General features: G+C 46.3%; 1 protein-coding gene across 2 annotated transcripts; it reads left to right on the top strand.

Moving 5' to 3' along the window:
• The first annotated feature begins 5 nt into the window (after positions 1–5).
• On the top strand, positions 6–15,442 carry LOC134980303 (G patch domain-containing protein 4). 2 transcript variants are annotated; one of them, XM_063947060.1, is made up of 8 exons: positions 6–182; positions 2,497–2,631; positions 2,866–2,939; positions 3,070–3,162; positions 4,322–4,429; positions 5,558–5,670; positions 12,585–12,635; positions 14,377–15,442. In XM_063947060.1, the coding sequence occupies exons 2-8, from the start codon at positions 2,553–2,555 to the stop codon at positions 15,233–15,235; spliced, it is 1,377 nt and encodes a 458-aa protein (XP_063803130.1). In that variant the 5' UTR covers positions 6–182; positions 2,497–2,552; the 3' UTR covers positions 15,236–15,442. The 2 variants fall into 2 exon arrangements, with proteins under 2 accessions (XP_063803130.1, XP_063803131.1); XM_063947061.1 differs by lacking the exon at positions 6–182 and adding an exon at positions 664–830.
• Positions 15,443–19,008: the final 3,566 nt, after the last annotated feature.

Below are 19,008 nucleotides of genomic sequence, written 5' to 3'. Positions count from 1 at the left end.
GGCGTCTCCAATGACGTCAGCAGGCATCAGTTCTGGCAAGATGGCGCTGCCCATGGAGTGCATGCTTGTGCTGGCAGCTGGGGATTACTGAGGTTTATCATTGTTATTCAGCACTGTGCCCCTGATTTAGCATTGATATTACAGTAACAGCACCTGAGGCGGCGGCAGCAGCAGCATGTGAGGTAGGTGTGATGTTTGCTGTCTGGGTTTGTATACCCTACATATTGAATATCATTGCTGTGTCTCTGTACTGCAGGCTTATTAAACAAATATGTATTTATGCTTATTTTCTTAGAGCAGTAGAGTTGTATGTGCATCAACTATGAGTTATGTCCTTGATTATTAAACCCAGGACATGCTGAGACTTCTGGTTCGACAGAAGTTGTATTGATTTTTCATATAATTATAAATAAGCTTACTATACTATCCCTTTAAACTGTGACAATCATGAATTACACAGGTTCTGTGGCTGGCAGACTTCAAGCCTGCACCTCAGCTAGTTTAAATCAGCCAAAGCGTATAAGCCATGTGTGTCTCGGTTTAAAGGGATAGTATGATAAGCCTATTTATAAACCTATACCAACCCCTCCCCCGCCTCCCAAAATAATAATGATTGCACAGTTAGAGAACACCTTATTTTGTGGAAAATGAAGTGTACTGATTTTCCAGTGCTTAGAAAATGATAAGTTGCTCTATGAATGCTGCCATATTTTAGTGAAACTTCCTCTGGTATTTTGGAGCCTCGTAAGTGTGGACACTGAATGTGCTGTCAGTGCATTGTGAGCAACGAGGAAGCTACAGTTCGCTGACACCTCGGGAGAATGCCCAGGGTAACGCAGAATATTGGGTTTTACCTACTTGGATATTATTTGAAGACTGCAATTTCTTGGTCATTCATTAATCTGTATTGTTAAATCCATTTATAAGAACTGGTGCACAGGAAACGTCGGATAAACGGTGATGGAATGATAAGCAACCAATAATATATGGGCTTTTATGTTCTAAACGATGCTAGATCAGAGCGGTGAAACCGGTGACCTGCGGTAAACTGGATCCACTGTTGTCAGGTTTGCAGTATGGAACTATTTATCCAGCCTTTCCGCTGCATCGGTCATTTGGAAACAGACGTTTCTGCATGATTTTCACTAATGTAAGCTACTATGCATCAATACTATATGTCAAGAGATATTGTAGCTATCACCCGCATCAATGGCAGAATCGCAGCTCACCGCAGTCCTCAAGCGGACATTGCAACTGTGCTATTTAACAAACTCAGAAAATGAAACGTGTTTGGAACTTGGCACCGATAGGTCAAGCTCGGTACACACTCTACAGTTATTGGGCCAATTTGCCAATAATTGGAAGAACGACCAAAGTTATTGTATAGTGTGTACGAACGACCGTGTCGGCGTTTTGCCGATAATTTGGGAAAATCTTGCCCAGATACACGAACGATCGATTTTCTGCTCTATCGGCCCAGACCAAAAATATCTGACACAATTTCCCGATATCTAGCAGTGTGAGTGCATTCTCAATGATCTCCACATATTATCTATGTCAGGCTTTCCCAACCACGGTCCTCAAGGCACACTAACAGTGCATATTTTAGTGATATCCAGGCTTCAGCACAGGTGACTTAATTAGTAGCTCAGTTATTTTGATTTAACCGTCTGTGCTGCAGCCTGGATATCACTAAAACCTGCACTGTTGGTGTGCCTTGAGGACCGTGGTTGGGAAAGCCTGATCTATGTTTTCCTCTCACTACATCATCCTCCTTGTGGGCGGACATATGCAAATGCAGCGTGACGTGGCAAAAAATTGGTAACCGGGAAAAAAAAAAAAATCTCTAAGTGTGTAGCTCAGATATTGATGCCTACAATTTCCTAAAAAATCGTCCGAGTTGTCGGGCAGACCAAAAAAAAAAATCTGCCAGTGTGTACCTAGCTTTACACCATCTTACGGCTTTAGTATGCACTTTTCTATGGAAAGAGGGATTGCAAATCAGAATCCATTAGAGTGGGGGTACACGCGGTGAAGATGTGTGCTGAGCGATCTAGCACCGACCGCTCAGCTCACAGCACGATGTGTGCTGAGTGAGGGGGGAGACGCTCATTTCACCCAGTGGTGAAATGAGCGATCTGCTAGATTTGGCATGCATGCCAAATCTAGAGCCGGCGATAGCGACGCGCTGGGTCTGCGTATCGCTGTCGCCGGACACCTCAGCACACGGAGCGATGTGTTCTTAATAATTAGAAATTCAGTGCCCTGGTTCTGCTAAAGCCGTCCATATTCCAAGAGTACTCCAGTGACCCCTAGTGGATGAAAAAGAAATTAAGTGAACATCGCTCCGGGATTGCATAGCGACGGTGGGAAACCCCTTCGAGGCTTTTCTACATACACTCTCCACGATCCTTTGTTTGGGATGTATTCGGGGTGATCTTTCCATAATCTAGGGATATAATTATTGTTAACCAATCTCCTCGTACACGGTTGCAGGGAAAAGAGGACTACTTCCAAATAGGAGACATTCACATCCGTATTTTCCCAATGACATGGCTTCTCCGTCTAAGGTAAAGAGCCGGGGCATGACGTTTGCAGTGGAACACCTACAGAGACACGGCTGGACTGAAGGTAATGACCTACCTCTGCCATGAGGAGGTTAATGTGAAACCATATCACTAATAACCCAACTGCGACTTGATCCAATCAGATGTCCGCATACTAGGGACGTTGATGAAAGAGAATGCCTTATTGGTCACTATGGATCACAGTGCATTTATTTGGAGCTTTCTGTCTACGTGCATGCTGTTATATTTATTATTGTGCATGGTGCGACTTGTACATTCGTGTGTTTTTTCTTTCCAGGGAAAGGTCTTGGCAAACGTGAGGATGGCATATCGGAAGCTATCAAGGTGAAAGTGAAGTCTGACGCAGCTGGGGTAAGGACTGCTGTTATACATGAAAATCAGTATTTATTCTGCAATGTTCCTTTTTATGTTGTTTGTCCATGTGACAGCCCTCCCTAATCAGTAGTCACCACATAGCGTCCTGTTGCATCGTCCAATCTAGGTGGGACATGATTCGGCAGAGCAGTTCACTTTCCATTGGTGGGATCACGTCTTCAATAAAACCGCTTCCAGTATCTCGGTTGAGCCAGATCAGGTGAGCAAAGAGCTTCTGTTTATTACACAGTTGTAGGTAGTGGAAGCACAGGTGACCAAATTGAAAAGAAAAGCAAATTCAAATGACCTGTGCCTCCAAACACCTATGGAAACCCCATTTGATTATTTTTGGACGGGCGGTAAAATAACCTTGTGCTTGAATTAATATTCCAGGATATTTAAGTCTGGGAGACGTGGCTTGAGTGTATAATGTCAATGAATGAATGCAAATTCTGATGAGACCACCGTGGTGCAGTATAAAGAATTTCTTTTATTCATAACCTGATTTAAAATTAACGGTATCCAGAAGGCATAAATAACATGATTTCTTGTACTCAGAATTATGTATTAAAGCATAAATTGAACCTCATAATGCCAAAAAACATTGCTACCCGTGATTATATGCCATGATTGCAAAAATGAAAATAAGGGCTAAAAAATGAGTTAATGATATTTTGAAAATCTGGTGTCATAAATAATTCTCAATAATTATAATGTCAAAATTATATTTAATGCCTGCAGTTTCTGATTGCGATAAATGATTCGCAATAACCTTGCTTGGAAAAGTCAAATGCGCCATCTGTAGCTTTCAGTTTAAGGAAAACTCCGGGAAGGTGCAGTTTAAGCCTTACCCGTCCAATTAGCAGATGTGCCCATGGCCCTACCAGCAATTGGACCCCAATGCTGTTTCACGGGGGTCTTACAGCTCACATTCAATTGTTTTTATGATCTTTTACTAGTCAGGTGCCACAAGGTATACACAGCGCTGACCGAGAGGTATCTGAAAGTCCTAGCTGTACTATCTGTATACTGGCACGGCTGTACAGCTAGCCCATATGTATAATGAGTGAATGGAAGTATTTGTGGCTATTTCATTATAAACCCAGCACCATGCACAAGGTTGCTTCCCATCCGCTAGTCCTAAGAGCTGACATTCTCCTGCTTTTCTTTGCTCCCCCACCTAATATACTAAAAGCCAGAGGGCCATTCTCTATATTGAACTGAGATACAATTTAAAAGCTACGTTTCTCCTCTGTGTGGATTTAGTGTGCCACAGTAATTAAGTCAACTGATGTATTCTGAAATCAGACCGGTCCTTCTACTGAATGAGTTTTATGTATCGTGTGGTTCTGCTTTAAGTTTCTTTGCTATCCTTTAAGGACGGTGTTCAGGTGAGAAGACTCACGGAAGGAAACACCACAGTGTCAAATAAGAAGCCACGGAAAGCACTGACCAATAGCAACATGCTCTACGGTCGCTTTATTAAGGTATGTTCCGGCGTGCGCATACGCCATGTTTCATAATATGAAGAACTTGCTTGCATAATGGGGGTCATTCCGAGTTGTTCGCTCGGTATTTTTTTCTCGCAACGGAGCGATTAGTCGCTAATGCGCAATGTCCGCAGTGCGACTGCGCCAAGTAAATTTGCTATGCAGTTAGGTATTTTACTCACGGCATTACGAGGTTTTTTCTTCGTTCTGGTGATCGTAATGTGATTGACAGGAAGTGGGTGTTTCTGGGCGGAAACTGGCCGTTTTATGGGAGTGTGTGAAAAAACGCTACCGTTTCTGGGGAAAAACGCGGGAGTGGCTGGAGAAACGGAGGAGTGTCTGGGCGAACGCTGGGTGTGTTTGTGACGTCAAACCAGGAACGACAAGCACTGAACTGATCGCACTGGCAGAGTAAGTCTCGAGCTACTCAGAAACTGCACAGAGAAGTCTTTTCGCAATATTGCGAATCTTTCGTTCGCAATTTTGATAAGCTAAGATTCACTCCCAGTAGGCGGCGGCTTAGCGTGTGCAAAGCTGCTAAAAGCAGCTTGCGAGCGAACAACTCGGAATGACCACCATTGTGTGTGTGGGGGGGGGGGGGTAGATGTATTGATCCTTGTAAAGATTGGATAAGTTGCAACCAATCCAATTCGAGGTAGCTTTACCACGTACATTGTATGAAATGATAACTAAAAGCTGATTGGATACCGTAAGCAACTTCTCCACTTGCCCATTTCTCCATACTTTAGAGAGATTGGGATACCCCCCATGGTGCCTGGAGCGCAGTGTGTGTGTGTGTGTGTTGCAGTTTGAAAGCAAACATGCTTGCGGCGCTCTTCAGCCCATCCTATTAGATCACAGGTTCTCAAACTCGGTCCTCAGGACCCCACACGGTGCATGTTTTGCAGGTCTCCTCACAGTATCGCAAGTGAAATAATTAGCTCCACCTGTGGACCTTTTAAAATGTGTCAGTGAGTAATTAATACACCTGTGCACTTGCTGGGTTACCTGCAAAACATGCACCGTTTGGGGTCCTGAGGACCAAGTTTGAGAACCACTGTATTAGATGATGTCAGACAATGTGGACCTCTCACCTGCTTGTGTTCTGTTGTGTGGTATTTGTAGTCCGCTACCCTGATGTCTGGTGGAGAGCAGCCTGTGGAAGAAGTGTCATCTCCAAACAGGAGCGACAGCAGTGAGGACGAAGACGCAAAGCTAGACCTGTCTTCTGCTACAAAGTATATATTGTCAATGATCTGTATTATATATGCGTCTGATGGTGCTGAGGGAATGTACCACGCTATAGGCAAGGGGACTCCTTAGGGGCAGATTATGGCTATTTGGGGACATTTATAAACTAGAGCTGAGAAACTGGTGTTGCCCATAGTAACTGCTAAGATGTTTTCATTTCTTTATTTATATTTTGGGATAAATATCTCAACATGCAACATGTTTAGAAATGAAAACATTCCCTGTGAGAGGTATGTATTCAGTAAAGCATTGATGATACTGCAAAGAGTACAGTTCCAATGCTCATGTTAGTTACTAGAGTTGTGAGATGGGCATTCACAGGAATATGGCAGCATGAATTAGCAATTTAGGATTTTCTGAATAAAGGGAGCTATTTGTTTGACGTTTAGAGAAGAGTAGCTCAGAAGTTACAGTTCTGATTCTATTTATTTGTCCAATATAAACATTAAAGAATGAAAAAGGTGGGTACACGCTGGAAGATATATCTGCAGATATAGCTATAGCCGGATCGGGCAGTGTGTTGTGCGTAGACATGCCTCCCAACATGACCTTTTCCAGGAGGGACAGAATGCTCTGTTCCTGGACTTTCCTCATAATGTAGGATTGCCAGCACCTGTGGTGAGCTAGTTATGTGAGAAGTTATAGGCCCTACACACTGGCCGATATTCTGAAAGATATGAACGATCTCGTTCATATCTTTCAGTGTGGAGACTCCAGCGATGAACGATGCGCGGCCCCACGCTCGTTCATCGCTGGTCTCCCGTCGGCTGTGCATGCAGGCCAATATGGACGATCTCGTCCATATTTGCCTGCACTTCAATGCAGCCGGGTGACGGGGGGAGTGAAGAAACTTCACTCCCCCCGTCACTGCCCCCCCGCCGCCGGGTTGCTCGTCGGCCGTATCGGCCGTCGGGCACCTCGGCGGCGCATCGCCGAGTGTGTAGGGCCCCAAAGGTGTTTCACCACAGGTGCCGGCAATCATACAGTAAGAGGGAAGTCCAGGAGCAGAGCATTGTGTCCCTCCTGGAGAGGCTCATGTTGGGAGATATGCGTACACATTGCCCAATGCGGCGCGACTGACGTCACAAACTGAGCCGGCATTTAAATCCGCCTGCCCAGTTGTGCTGTCAATCAGCGCTGACTCGTGTTTCAAGTATACTGGTGGATGGCTGACCGCCCGTACACACAGCTCGATGCGGCGATATATCGGCCATAAGCTGTGGTGCAAGGCCGACGCAATAGGTCTGTGAACGACAGTTATAAGACATATTGCTGGTACACACTGGCCGACAGACCATCAATATATTGTCCGTTCAATTGAACGGCTGATATATAGACCAGTATGTACCCAGCATTAGGCTTATCCTACTATCCCTAAACCTCAGGAATTATACAGGTTCTGTGCTTGGCTGCATTTCACCTGGTTTAATCAGCCACTGAACTTGTGTAATTCAAAATTGTCCTGGTTTAAAGGGATCGCATGTATTCTTGCGACTGTGATAAGTCTGCTGGCAGAGTTAACCATATTGCAAAGTTCCATTATTTGATTTCTCTTCTCCATAATCTCATTATCCCATGCCTGACTTGGAGTAGGCGCTTGACATCATTGGCCAGGAAATATAAGAATGCAGGCCAATTTGTCATAGCCATATAAATCTGTCTAGCAGTGTTTCCCAAATCCGGTCCTCTGGAATCCCTACCTGTGTGTGTTCTACAGATCCACATCTTTTAACCATGTCAGCTACACCTGTACAATAGGATATTGGAAAAACACGTGCTGTTTGGGGTCTCTGCCGACTGGAGTTGGGAAACGGTGGTCTAGCACACAGGCTTTCAAACTCAGGGGGACATTTACTAAGCAGTGATAAGAGTGGAGAAGTGAGCCAGTGGAGAAGGTGCCCATGGCAACCAATCAGCACTGAAGTAACATCTATAATTTGCATACTATAAAATGATAGAGCTGCTGATTGGTTGCCATGGGCAACTTCTCCACTGGCTCACTTCTCCGCTCTTATCACTGCTTAGTAAATGTCCCCCTATGTCCTCAGGATCCCACAGCTCATGTTTTCCAGGTCACCTAGCAGGAACACAGGTGTATTCATTACTCACTGACACATTTTAAAACATCCACAGGTGGAGCAAATTATTTCTCTTGTGATTCTGTGAGACCTGGAAAACATGAACTGTTGGGGTCCTGAGGACTGAGTTTGAGAACCTGTGGTCTAGCACATACTTGTGCTGCACGCTCATGTAACATGTCATTCTCATTTATTTTCACTTTGAAAAGTACAAATGTCGTGGTATCAAGTTTTGCCCATAGCTGTAGAACAGGTTTAAATGTAGGAGCTATCCATTTACAATACAGAAGAGATCTAATGCTGTATAGAAAGTCAGGCTGGAGGTGCACTGTATACATCGCTAATTATAGCAATTACCCCAGAACAGAGATTCCCAAACTCCACCATTACAGGCCAGGCTTTGAGGATATCCATGCTTGAGCCTAGATGATTATAGTGGGGAAAGTATTGGAAGGTATTCTAAGAGAGTATTCAGAAGTTCCTTGAAGTCAATAAGGTCATTAAAAGGAATCAACATGGGTTTATGAAGGACAGATCCTGTCAAATCAACTTACTTGGCTTTTATGAAACAGTAAGCGCAAACCTAGATCAGGGTAAAGAGGTGGATGTAATCTTTTTAGATTTTGCCAAAGCGTTCGATACTGTACCACACATGAGACTTATCTACAAGCTACAAGAATCAGGGCTAGAAAGCACAATATGCACTTGGGTCAAAAACTGGTTAGATAATAGGGAGCAGCGCGTTGTGGTTAATGGATCTTTTACAACTTGGACTGAAGTGCTAAGTGGTGTGCTGCAAGGCTCAGTATTAGGACCGTTATTGTTCAATATTTTCATTAACGACCTAACAGAAGGTCTAGAGAGCATGGTGTCAATTTTTGCAGATGATACCAAATTGTGTAAAGTTATAAATGCGGAGGGGGATGCTGAGTCGCTTCAGAATGACTTAGTTAAATTAGAAGCTTGGGCAGCGAAATGGAGAATGCGCTTCAACACAGACAAGTGTAAGGTAATGCACTGTGGTAACAAGAACAAAAATAACACCTACCTACTAAATGGGGTAAAATTAGGGGATTCTGTACTGGAAAAGGACTTAAGTGTCATCATAGATAGCAAACTAAGCAGTAGTACCCAAAGTAGTACTGCAGCAAAGAAGGCTAATAAGATATTAGCATGCATAAAACAGGGAATTGATGCTAGGGACGAGAGTATTATACTCCCGTTATATAAATCACTTGTGAGGCCACACCTTGAATACTGTGTACAATTCTGGGCACCTTACTACAAAAAGGATATCCTGGAGCTAGAAAAGGTTCAAAGGCGGGCAACCAAACTAATTAAGGGTATGGAGACGCTGGAATACGAGGAAAGGCTTGCAAGACTAGGCATGTTTACACTGGAAAAGAGGAGATTAAGAGGGGACATGATCAACATTTACAAATATATAAGGGGACAATATACAGATCTTGCGCAGGACCTGTTTTTGGTTAGATCAACACAGAGAACTCGTGGACACTCGCTCAGGTTAGAGGAGAGGAGATCCCGCACAATACGGCGTAAAGGCTTTTTTACGGTAAGGACGATACGTGTTTGGAATTCCCTGCCTGAGGGAGTTGTAATGGCCGACTCAGTCAATACCTTTAAGAATGGGTTATAAATTCCTAATGGATAAGGATATCCAGGGTTACGGGGCATAGTCACGCACTATGGTTATTATAAAAAAAGAGGGGTAAAACGTAACGGCAATCATCAACTTCAGTCAAAATTTTATACAAAATAATTGTGCATAGGAGACCAGAAAATAAGAATTTACTTACCGATAATTCTATTTCTCATAGTCCGTAGTGGATGCTGGGAACTCCGTAAGGACCATGGGGATTAGCGGCTCCGCAGGAGACTGGGCACAAAAGTAAAAGCTTTAGGACTACCTGGTGTGCACTGGCTCCTCCCCCCATGACCCTCCTCCAAGCCTCAGTTAGGATACTGTGCCCGGACGAGCGTACACAATAAGGAAGGATTTTGAATCCCGGGTAAGACTCATACCAGCCACACCAATCACACCGTACAACCTGTGATCTGAACCCAGTTAACAGCATGATAACAGAGGAGCCTCTGAAAGATGGCTCACAACAATAATAACCCGATTTTTGTAACAATAACTATGTACAACCTAAGAAGGTTGAGAAGCTACCTGGGGTAAAAATGTGGATTTTCCAGCAGTTGCCGTGGCCACCAGGTCTGATAGACCTACCCCAAATAACTCCTCCCCCTTATAAGGCAATACTTCCATGTGCCTTTTAGAATCCGCATCACCTGACCACTGCCGCGTCCATAAACCTCTTCTAGCAGAAATGGACAGCGCGCTAACTCTTGATGCCAGTCGGCAAATATCCCTCTGTGCATCACGCATATATAGAAATGCATCCTTCAAATGCTCTATAGTCAGTAATGTACTGTCCCTATCTAGGGTATCAATATTTTCAGTCAGGGAATCCGACCACGCCAGGCCCGCACTGCACATCCAGGCTGAGGCGATTGCTGGTCGCAGTATAACACCCGTGTGAGAGTATATACATTTTAGGATATTCTCCAGCTTTCTATCGGCAGGTTCCTTTAGGGCGGCCGTATCAGGAGAGGGTAGTGCTACCTGTTTTGACAAACGTGTGAGCGCTTTATCCACCCTAGGGGGTGTTTCCCAACGTGCCCTATCCTCTGGCAGGAAAGAGTACGATGCCAATAACCTTTTAGGAATTATCAGTTTTTTATCGGGGGAAACCCACGCCTCATCACATACTTCATTTAATTCCTCGGATACAGGAAAAACTACAGGCAGTTTTTTCTCACCAAACATAATACCCTTTTTAGTGGTACTTGTATTATCAGAGATATGCAATACATTTTTAATTGCTTCAATCATGTAACATGTGGCCCTAGTGGAAGTCACGTTTGTCTCATCATCGTCGACACTGGAGTCAGTATCCGTGTCTGTGTCTGCCATTTGAGGTAACGGGCGTTTTAAAGGCCCTGATGGCGTTTGAGACCCTTGGACAGGCACAAGCTGAGTAGCCGGCTGTCTCATGTCGTCAACTGTCTGTCGTAACGAGCTGACACTGTCACGCAATTCCTTCCATAAGCTCATCCACTCAGGTGTCGACTCCCCAGGGGGTGACAACTGTATAATAGGCAATTGCTCCGCCTCCATCTCATTTTCCTCCTCAAACATGTCGACACAATCGTACCGACACACCGCACACACACAGGGAATGCTCTGATAGAGGACAGGACCCCACTAGCCCTTTGGGGAGACAGAGGGAGAGTATGCCAGCACACACCAGAGCGCTATATATAAACAGGAATACCACTATAAAATGTGCTTTTCCTTTATAGCTGCTGTTAGTATCAAAACTGCGCCAAATTAGTGCCCCCCCTCTCTTTTTTACCCTTTTCTGTAGTGCAGGACTGCAGGGGAGAGTCAGGGAGACGTCCTTCCAGCGGAGCTGTGATGGAAAATGGCGCCTGTGTGCTGAGGAGATAGGCTCCGCCCCCTTCTCGGCGGCCTTTTCTCCCGCTTTTTTGTAAGTTCTGGCAGGGGTTAAAATACATCCATATAGCCCTGGGGGTTATATGTGGTGTATTTATGCCAGCCAAGGTGTTTTACATTGCTGCTCAGGGCGCACCCCCCTAGCGCCCTGCACCCTCAGTGACCGGAGTGTGAAGTGTGCCTGAGTAACAATGGCGCACAGCTGCAGTGCTGTGCGCTACCTTGTTGAAGACTGATGTCTTCTGCCGACGATTTTTCCGGACCTCTTCTTGTTTCTGGCTCTGTAAGGGGGCCGGCGGCGCGGCTCTGGGACCAAGCTCCGAGGCTGGGCCTGTGTTCGGTCCCTCTGGAGCTAATGGTGTCCAGTAGCCTAAGAAGCCCAATCCACTCTGCACGCAGGTGAGTTCACTTCTTCTGCCCTTAGTCCCTCGATGCAGTGAGCCTGTTGCCAGCAGGTCTCACTGAAAATAAAAAACCTAAAACTAAAACTTTCACTAAGAAGCTCAGGAGAGCCCCTAGTGTGCACCCTTCTCGGCCGGGCACAAAAATCTAACTGAGGCTTGGAGGAGGGTCATGGGGGGAGGAGCCAGTGCACACCAGGTAGTCCTAAAGCTTTTACTTTTGTGCCCAGTCTCCTGCGGAGCCGCTAATCCCCATGGTCCTTACGGAGTTCCCAGCATCCACTAGGACGTCAGAGAAATAGGTTGAACTCGATGGACAATTGTCTTTTTTCAACCTTCGATACTATGTTACTAATTAAGTCACCTTTGATCAATTGTGGATAGCCTTAAACCTGGACTGTAATGACAGAGTTTGGGAACCGCTGCCATAGAAGGTCACCAGTGGTGGGACTGGATGGAATACATTACATTTAAAGAAAGCACACCTTACACATTTTCTCTATGGCAGTGGTTCCCAACAGTTCACGTTTTCCAGGTCTCCTCACAGGATTGTAAGTGAAATAATTTGCTCCACCTGTGGGTCTTTTAAAATGTGTCAGTGAGTAATTAATACACCTGTTTAACCGCTAGGTGACCTGAAAAACATGAACTTTTGGGGGTACTTGAGGACCGAGGTTGAGAATGAACCAGCTGTACAGGCTGACAGATCCCCAGCTGGGTGACCACTGATCTTATTGAATTTAGTGTTTACTGTTTAAAACTATTTTATTTATATGTTAGTATATTTAAGTTTACTGCAAACTGCCATTTTCATAGGAAATAATGTTGAGAAATACAGTCCTTTCTGTTTTGGTTAATTGAAATGTTTTATCCCAAACCAGGGTGACCGATGAAGATCTTATTAAGATCTGCGGAGGCCGCACGGCTCATAAGTAAGTTTGCCGACTCTTGGCTGGCTCACGTGACCTATACATGTCGATGAGTAGATGTATGAATGTGGAGGTAGCTGTCCGCATGACTCTGGACATTCCGTAGAGCAGAGGCGGCCAGACTTTTGGAGTCGGCGATCTACTTTGAAAGCTAAAAAGCTTTTGTGATCTACCTAGGAGGAATAATAGCGCGCGCCGCAAAAAGGGGGTGTGGTATAACAAAAAGTGGGCATGGTATAATAAAAGTGGGCGTGGTATAACAAAAAAAAGGGACGTAGCCTTGCTGCACAGAGTGTAATGACTGCCTCACACGAAATAACACATTGGCCCCCACAGGTAAAAACCTCAAACACATATGCCCCCACAGTGCCATGTGCCAGATATGCCCCCACAGTGCCAGATACAGATATGCCCCCACAGTGCCAGATATGCCCCCACAGTGCCAGATTACAGATATGCCTCCAGTGCCAGATATGCCCCCACAGTGCCATGTGCCCACAGTGCCAGATATGCCCCCACAGTGCCAGATATGCCCCCACAGTGCCATGTGCCCACAGTGCCAGATATGCCCCCACAGCACCAGATTACAGATATGCCCCCACAGTGCCATGTGCCCACAGTGCCAGATATGCCCCCACATTGCCAGATACAGATATGCCCCCACAGTGCCATGTGCCCAGTGCCAGATATGCCCCCACAGTGCCAGATTACAGATATGCCCCCCACAGTGCCATGTGCCCACAGTGCCAGATATGCCCTCACAGTGCCATGTGCCCACAGTGCCAGATATCCCCAGTGCCAGATACAGATATGCCCCCACAGTGCCATGTGCCCACAGTGCCAGATATGCCCCCACAGCGCCAGATTACAGATATGCCCCCACAGTGCCATGTGCCCAGTGCCAGATATGCCCCCACAGTGCCATGTGCCCACAGTGCCAGATACAGATATGCTCCCACAGTGCCAGATATGCCCCCACAGCGCCAGATTACAGATATGCCCACAGTGCCATGTGCCCACAGTGCCAGATATGCCCCCACAGTGCCATGTGCCCGCAGAGCCAGATATGCCCCCAGTGCCACATATGACCCCACAGTGCCAGATATGCCCCCACTGAGCCATGTGCCCACAATGCCAGATATGCCCCCATAGTAGAGCTCACCGGAGTGGAGAGCGCAGCGCGCGCTTCTCCTGTCTGCCGCCCTGCTTTTCAGTCTGATCTCCGGCGGTGACGGCAGCGTGTATAGCTCAAATCAGGCGCCGGTCCGCGAGCTCTCATTGGCTAACGAACCGGCACCTGATTTGAGCTATACACTCGGCCATCACTGCCGCAGACCAGACTGAGGAGGCAGAGCGGCAGGCAGGAGAGGCGCGGCTTCGGGTGGCTGGGCGGCGGATCGCTATCGACGTAGTGAAAATTGACTTGCCTGCACAGTCTATTTTTCCCAGCGATAGCAACCTGACGGTGACGCCTATCGCTTGCTGTGTACACACGGTGCGATATGCACTAACTTTCTTAGCGATTTTGACTATAGTCAACCATACTTACCCTTCCACTGTTGGGATTCTCTGCATCGAGATGCCGGTGTTGGTCATTTGACCGCCGGCATCCCATCAGACAGGATATCCTATGTATACCCTGTGCACAGATGGACTTCCCAACTGTTTGTACATGTCATGCGTTCTTCAGCTATACCCTTGTACTTCTTAAAAGACATCTTACATGTTTCCTCCTTTTTCCTAGAGGTGCCAGACACGGCCTGACAATGAGTGCAAAGCTCTCTAGAATCGAAGAGCAGGAAAGAGCATTCCTGGAAAAGTATGGAAAGAAAGAACCATCCAAATCCGGTACTGAATTAAATACGAGAACGCAATACTCAGGGGCTGGGTTTAAGAAGAAGAAAAAGCTGGAGGTAACCGAGATCGTAAAGGATCAGGATATTTCCTCTGACATCTGCTTGCCAAAGAAGAAAAAGAAGAGGAAGACAGCAGACAGTGTAGAGGCGGTGGAAGAGGTCTTCAGTGGCCACAATGAAGAACATGTGCCTTCTACAGAAGTCGAGAACATTACCTCAAAGAAGAAAAAGAAGAGGAGGAAGGTAGTAGACTGTGAAGAGGTGATGGAGAAAAAGGAGATTGTCATTGAGCAGAGAAAGGAACGTAGCCGAATTAAAGAAGCAGAAGAGTTAAAACCTGCAAAGAAGAAAAAGAAAAGGGAAACGGTAGAGCAGGAATTAGAAGAGGACCAGGTGGAGCTCAATGGTCACAGAGACAATAGTCAGTCTAGAGAAGAGGAACACGTAAAACCAGAAAAAAAGAAAAAGAGGAAAACAAAAGAGGAGAAAGAGGACGAAGACAATCAAGATCAAAATACAGAAGAGGAGGGAAGGAAATTCAGAAAGAAAAAAAAATGGAAAAGAAAAGACCATGAAGAGGAGCCTGAGGGACAAGCGCCACCTGCAGAAGAGGAAGATGATAAGATCAGAAAGAAGAAAACCAAACATAACCACAAGGAGCGTCATGCAGCTCCACAAGGGGCTGCACAAGTGATGGAGAGCACAGAGCTGTGTATCACATACAAGAGGAAAAATAAACCTGAGTAGAGAATGTACTGCCGCAGTTGTGTGTAAGAGGACTGACATGGGGACTGCCCATGTGTATATAGAAGCATACCATGCAAACACATCAGTATCCGATTTATATCGTCACTTTTATGCGTCTTCTGAACGTGTTACTCTGTGTTTTGAGATGTATTGCTTACAATGTTTAACATTGATATTACGGAATCTTCAATAAATTTTGTTAAAAGAAAAAAAAAAAAAGCTTAACATGCTTTTTATGGGCAAGACAGTGAAAATATTCTTTTTAAATCAAGTTACCCATAGAATCAGTATCTGATTCTATGGGTAAACAGAGATCCCACCAAGGAAAGTTGTGTATCAGTAATTGCCAGAGGAAGTACCGGTATTTGTAATTTATAGGGCTAATACCCACTACTGGCGGTGGGGGGTAAATTCAGCCCAAAGCCTGGGTGCGCGCGTGTCAAGCAATTACAGTTGTGCAGACATCACAAGATTCCCCTTGCGCCTCTATATGGATCAAGGGACAACTTGCAGATTTACAGAGGGGACGCCTTTCTACACGCAGACAACTGCCATTTCTCTCAATAGCGATCCATGCTGAATTAGGCTTTAAATGTATTCTCTTAGCACTGAGATTGAGTGTGCGTCCAGTGAGGCTGGCCAAGTTTATCAGGTTGTAGATGTAGAACATACTGCGGCCAGAAGGGAAGGTTGGCTGTTCAGCTGATGGAAGCCTACAATTATTCTCCATAAATTCATGTCCCACTGTTCTGCATCAGACATTTACTAACGAGCAGCATCAACCAATCGATTTAAACAGGCAAAAGACATCAAGGCTAAACCAGGCCTGCTAAGCATTGATTTTTTTATTGCTGTTTTAAAACTAATCTGCTAATGAATGGTGGCTTTAATAAGCCTCTTGTTAGCAAATATACCCCAATGACTAACCAACCGCCATGCCGTCAAACGCAGCCGCGGTACGTCTTGGAACAGACAGGCTCCCTGCTGCAGCAGGTCCTGTCTGAGCGGCAGAGGCCATGGGTCCTCTGCGATCATTTCTTGAAGTTCCGGGTACCAAGCTCTTCTTGGCCAATCCGGAACAATGAGTATAGTTCTTACTCCTCTTCTCCTTATTATCCTCAGTACCTTTGGTATGAGAGGAAGAGGAGGGAACACATAAACCGACTGGTACACCCACGGTGTCACTAGAGCGTCCACAGCTATCGCCTGAGGGTCTCTCGACCTGGCGCAATATCTTTCTAGCTTTTTGTTGAGGCGGGACGCCATCATGTCCACCTGTGGCTTTTCCCAACGGTTCACAATCAGTTGGAAGACTTCTGTATGAAGTCCCCACTCTCCCGGGTGGAGATCGTGCCCGATCGTGCCCACTGCTGACAGTGCTAACACGTGATTTTCCGCCCATCGGAGAATCCTTGTGGCTTCTGCCATCGCCGTCCTGCTTCTTGTGCCGCCCTGTCGGTTTACATGGGCGACTGCCGTGATGTTGTCTGACTGCATCAGTACCGGCTGGTTTTGAAGCAGGGGTTTTGCCTGACTTAGGGCATTGAAAATGGCCCTCAGTTCCAGAATATTTATGTGTAGGGAAGTCTCCTGACTTGACCATAGTCCTTTGGAAGTTTCTTCCCTGTGTGACTGCCCGCCAGCCTCGAAGGCTGGCATCCGTGGTCACCAGGACCCAGTCCTGTATGCCGAATCTGCGGCCCTCTTGAAGATGAGCACTCTGCAGCCACCACAGCAGAGACACCCTGGTCCTTGGGGACAGGGTTATCAGTCGATGCATCTGAAGATGCGATCCCGACCACTTGTCCAAGAGGTCCCACTGGAAGGTCCTTGCATGGAACCTGCCGAATGGAATTGCTTCGTATGAAGCCACCATTTTTCCCAGGACTCGTGTGCAGTGATGCACCGATACCTGTTTTGGTTTCAGGAGGTCTCTGACTAGAGATGACAGCTCCTCGGCTTTCTCCTGCGGGATAAACACTTTTTTTCTGTTCTGTGTCCAGAGCTATCCCCAGGAACAGTAGGCGTGTGGAAGGAACCAGCTGTGACTTTGGAATGTTTAGAATACAGCCGTGCTGTTGTAGCACTTCCCGAGATAGTGCTACTTCGACCAACAACTGCTCCTTGGACCTCGCCTTTATAAGGAGATCGTCCAAGTACGGGATAATTAAAACTCCCTTTTTTCGAAGGAGTATCATCATTTCTGCCATTACCTTGGTAAATACCCTCGGTGCCGTGGACAGTCCAAACGGCAGTGTCTGGAATTGGTAATGACAATCCTGTACCACAAATCTGAGGTACTCCTGGTGAGGAAGGTAAATGGGGACATGCAGGTAAGCATCCTTGATGTCCAGGGATACCATGTAATCCTCCTCGTCCAGGCTTGCAATAACCGCCCTGAGCGATTCCATCTTGAACTTGAATCTTTTTATGTATGTGTTCAAGGATTTCAAATTTAAAATGGGTCTCACCGAACCGTCCGGTTTCGGTACCACAAACAGTGTGGAATAGTAACCCCGTCCTTGTAGAAGTAGGGGCACCTTGACTATCACCTGCTGGGAATACAGCTTGTGAATTGCCTCTAGCACAGCCTCCCTGCCCGAGGGAGTTGTCGGCAAGGCAGATTTGAGGAAACTGTGGGGGGGAGACGCCTCGAATTCCAGCTTGTACCCCTGAGATACTACTTGAAGGATCCAGGGATCCACCTGTGAGCGAACCCACTGATCGCTGAAGTTTTTGAGGCGGCCCCCCACCGTACCTGGCTCCGCCTGTGGAGCCCCACCGTCATGCGGCGGACTTGGAAGAAGCGGGGGAGGACTTTTGCTCCTGGGAACTGGCTGTATGCTGCAGCTTTTTCCCTCTACCTCTGCCTCTAGACAGAAAGGACCCGCCTTTTCCCCGCCTGTTTTTCTGGGGTCGAAAGGACTGTACCTGATAATACGGCGCTTTCTTAGGCTGTGAGGGGACATAGGGCAAAAATGCTGACTTCCCAGCTGTTGCTGTGGAAACTAGGTCTGAGAGACCATCCCCGAATAACTCCTCACCCTTATAAGGCAAAACTTCCATGTGCCTTTTTTAATCTGCATCCCCTGTCCACTGCCGAGTCCATAAGCCTCTCCTAGCAGAAATGGACAATGCACTTATTCTAGATGCCAGCCAGCAGATCTCCCTCTGTGCATCTCTCATGTATAAGACTGAGTCTTTTATATGCTCTACGGTTAGCAATATAGTGTCCCTGTCTAGGGTGTCAATATTTTCCGACAGGGAATCTGACCATGCAGCAGCAGCACTGCACATCCATGCTGAAGCAATAGCTGGTCTCAGTATAACACCTGTGTGTGTATATATAGACTTCAGTATAGCCTCCTGCTTTCTATCAGCAGGTTCCTTTAGGGCGGCCATATCCGGAGACGGTAGTGCCACCTTTTTCGACAAACGTGTGAGCGCTTTATCCACCCTAGGGGGAGTTTCCCAACGTGACCTATCCTCTGGCGAGAAAGGGAACGCCATTAGTAACTTTTTTAGAAATTACCAATTTTTTATCGGGGAAAGCCCACGCTTCTTCACACACTTCATTTAATTCTTCAGATGGGGGAAAAAATAAGATTTTACTTACCGATAAATCTATTTCTCATAGTCCGTAGTGGATGCTGGGGACTCCGTCAGGACCATGGGGATTAGCGGCTCCGCAGGAGACAGGGCACAAAAAGTAAGCTTTTAGGATCACATGGTGTGTACTGGCTCCTCCCCCTATGACCCTCCTCCAAGCCTCA

The sequence above is a fragment of the Pseudophryne corroboree genome, chromosome 12 (genome assembly GCF_028390025.1).
Source record: "Pseudophryne corroboree isolate aPseCor3 chromosome 12, aPseCor3.hap2, whole genome shotgun sequence".
In the NCBI taxonomy this organism is placed as follows: Eukaryota; Metazoa; Chordata; class Amphibia; order Anura; family Myobatrachidae; genus Pseudophryne; species Pseudophryne corroboree.
This window is presented reverse-complemented; position numbering and strand designations above follow the sequence as displayed.

Coding starts and splice junctions, on each gene's coding strand:
- LOC134980303 (XM_063947060.1), top strand. CDS start 2,553: ATGGCTTCTCCGTCTAAGGTAAAGAGCCGGGGCATGACGTTTGCAGTG. Junction 3,163..4,321: donor TCTCGGTTGAGCCAGATCAG/GTGAGCAAAGAG, acceptor CTATCCTTTAAG/GACGGTGTTCAGGTGAGAAG. Junction 5,671..12,584: donor GACCTGTCTTCTGCTACAAA/GTATATATTGTC, acceptor ATCCCAAACCAG/GGTGACCGATGAAGATCTTA.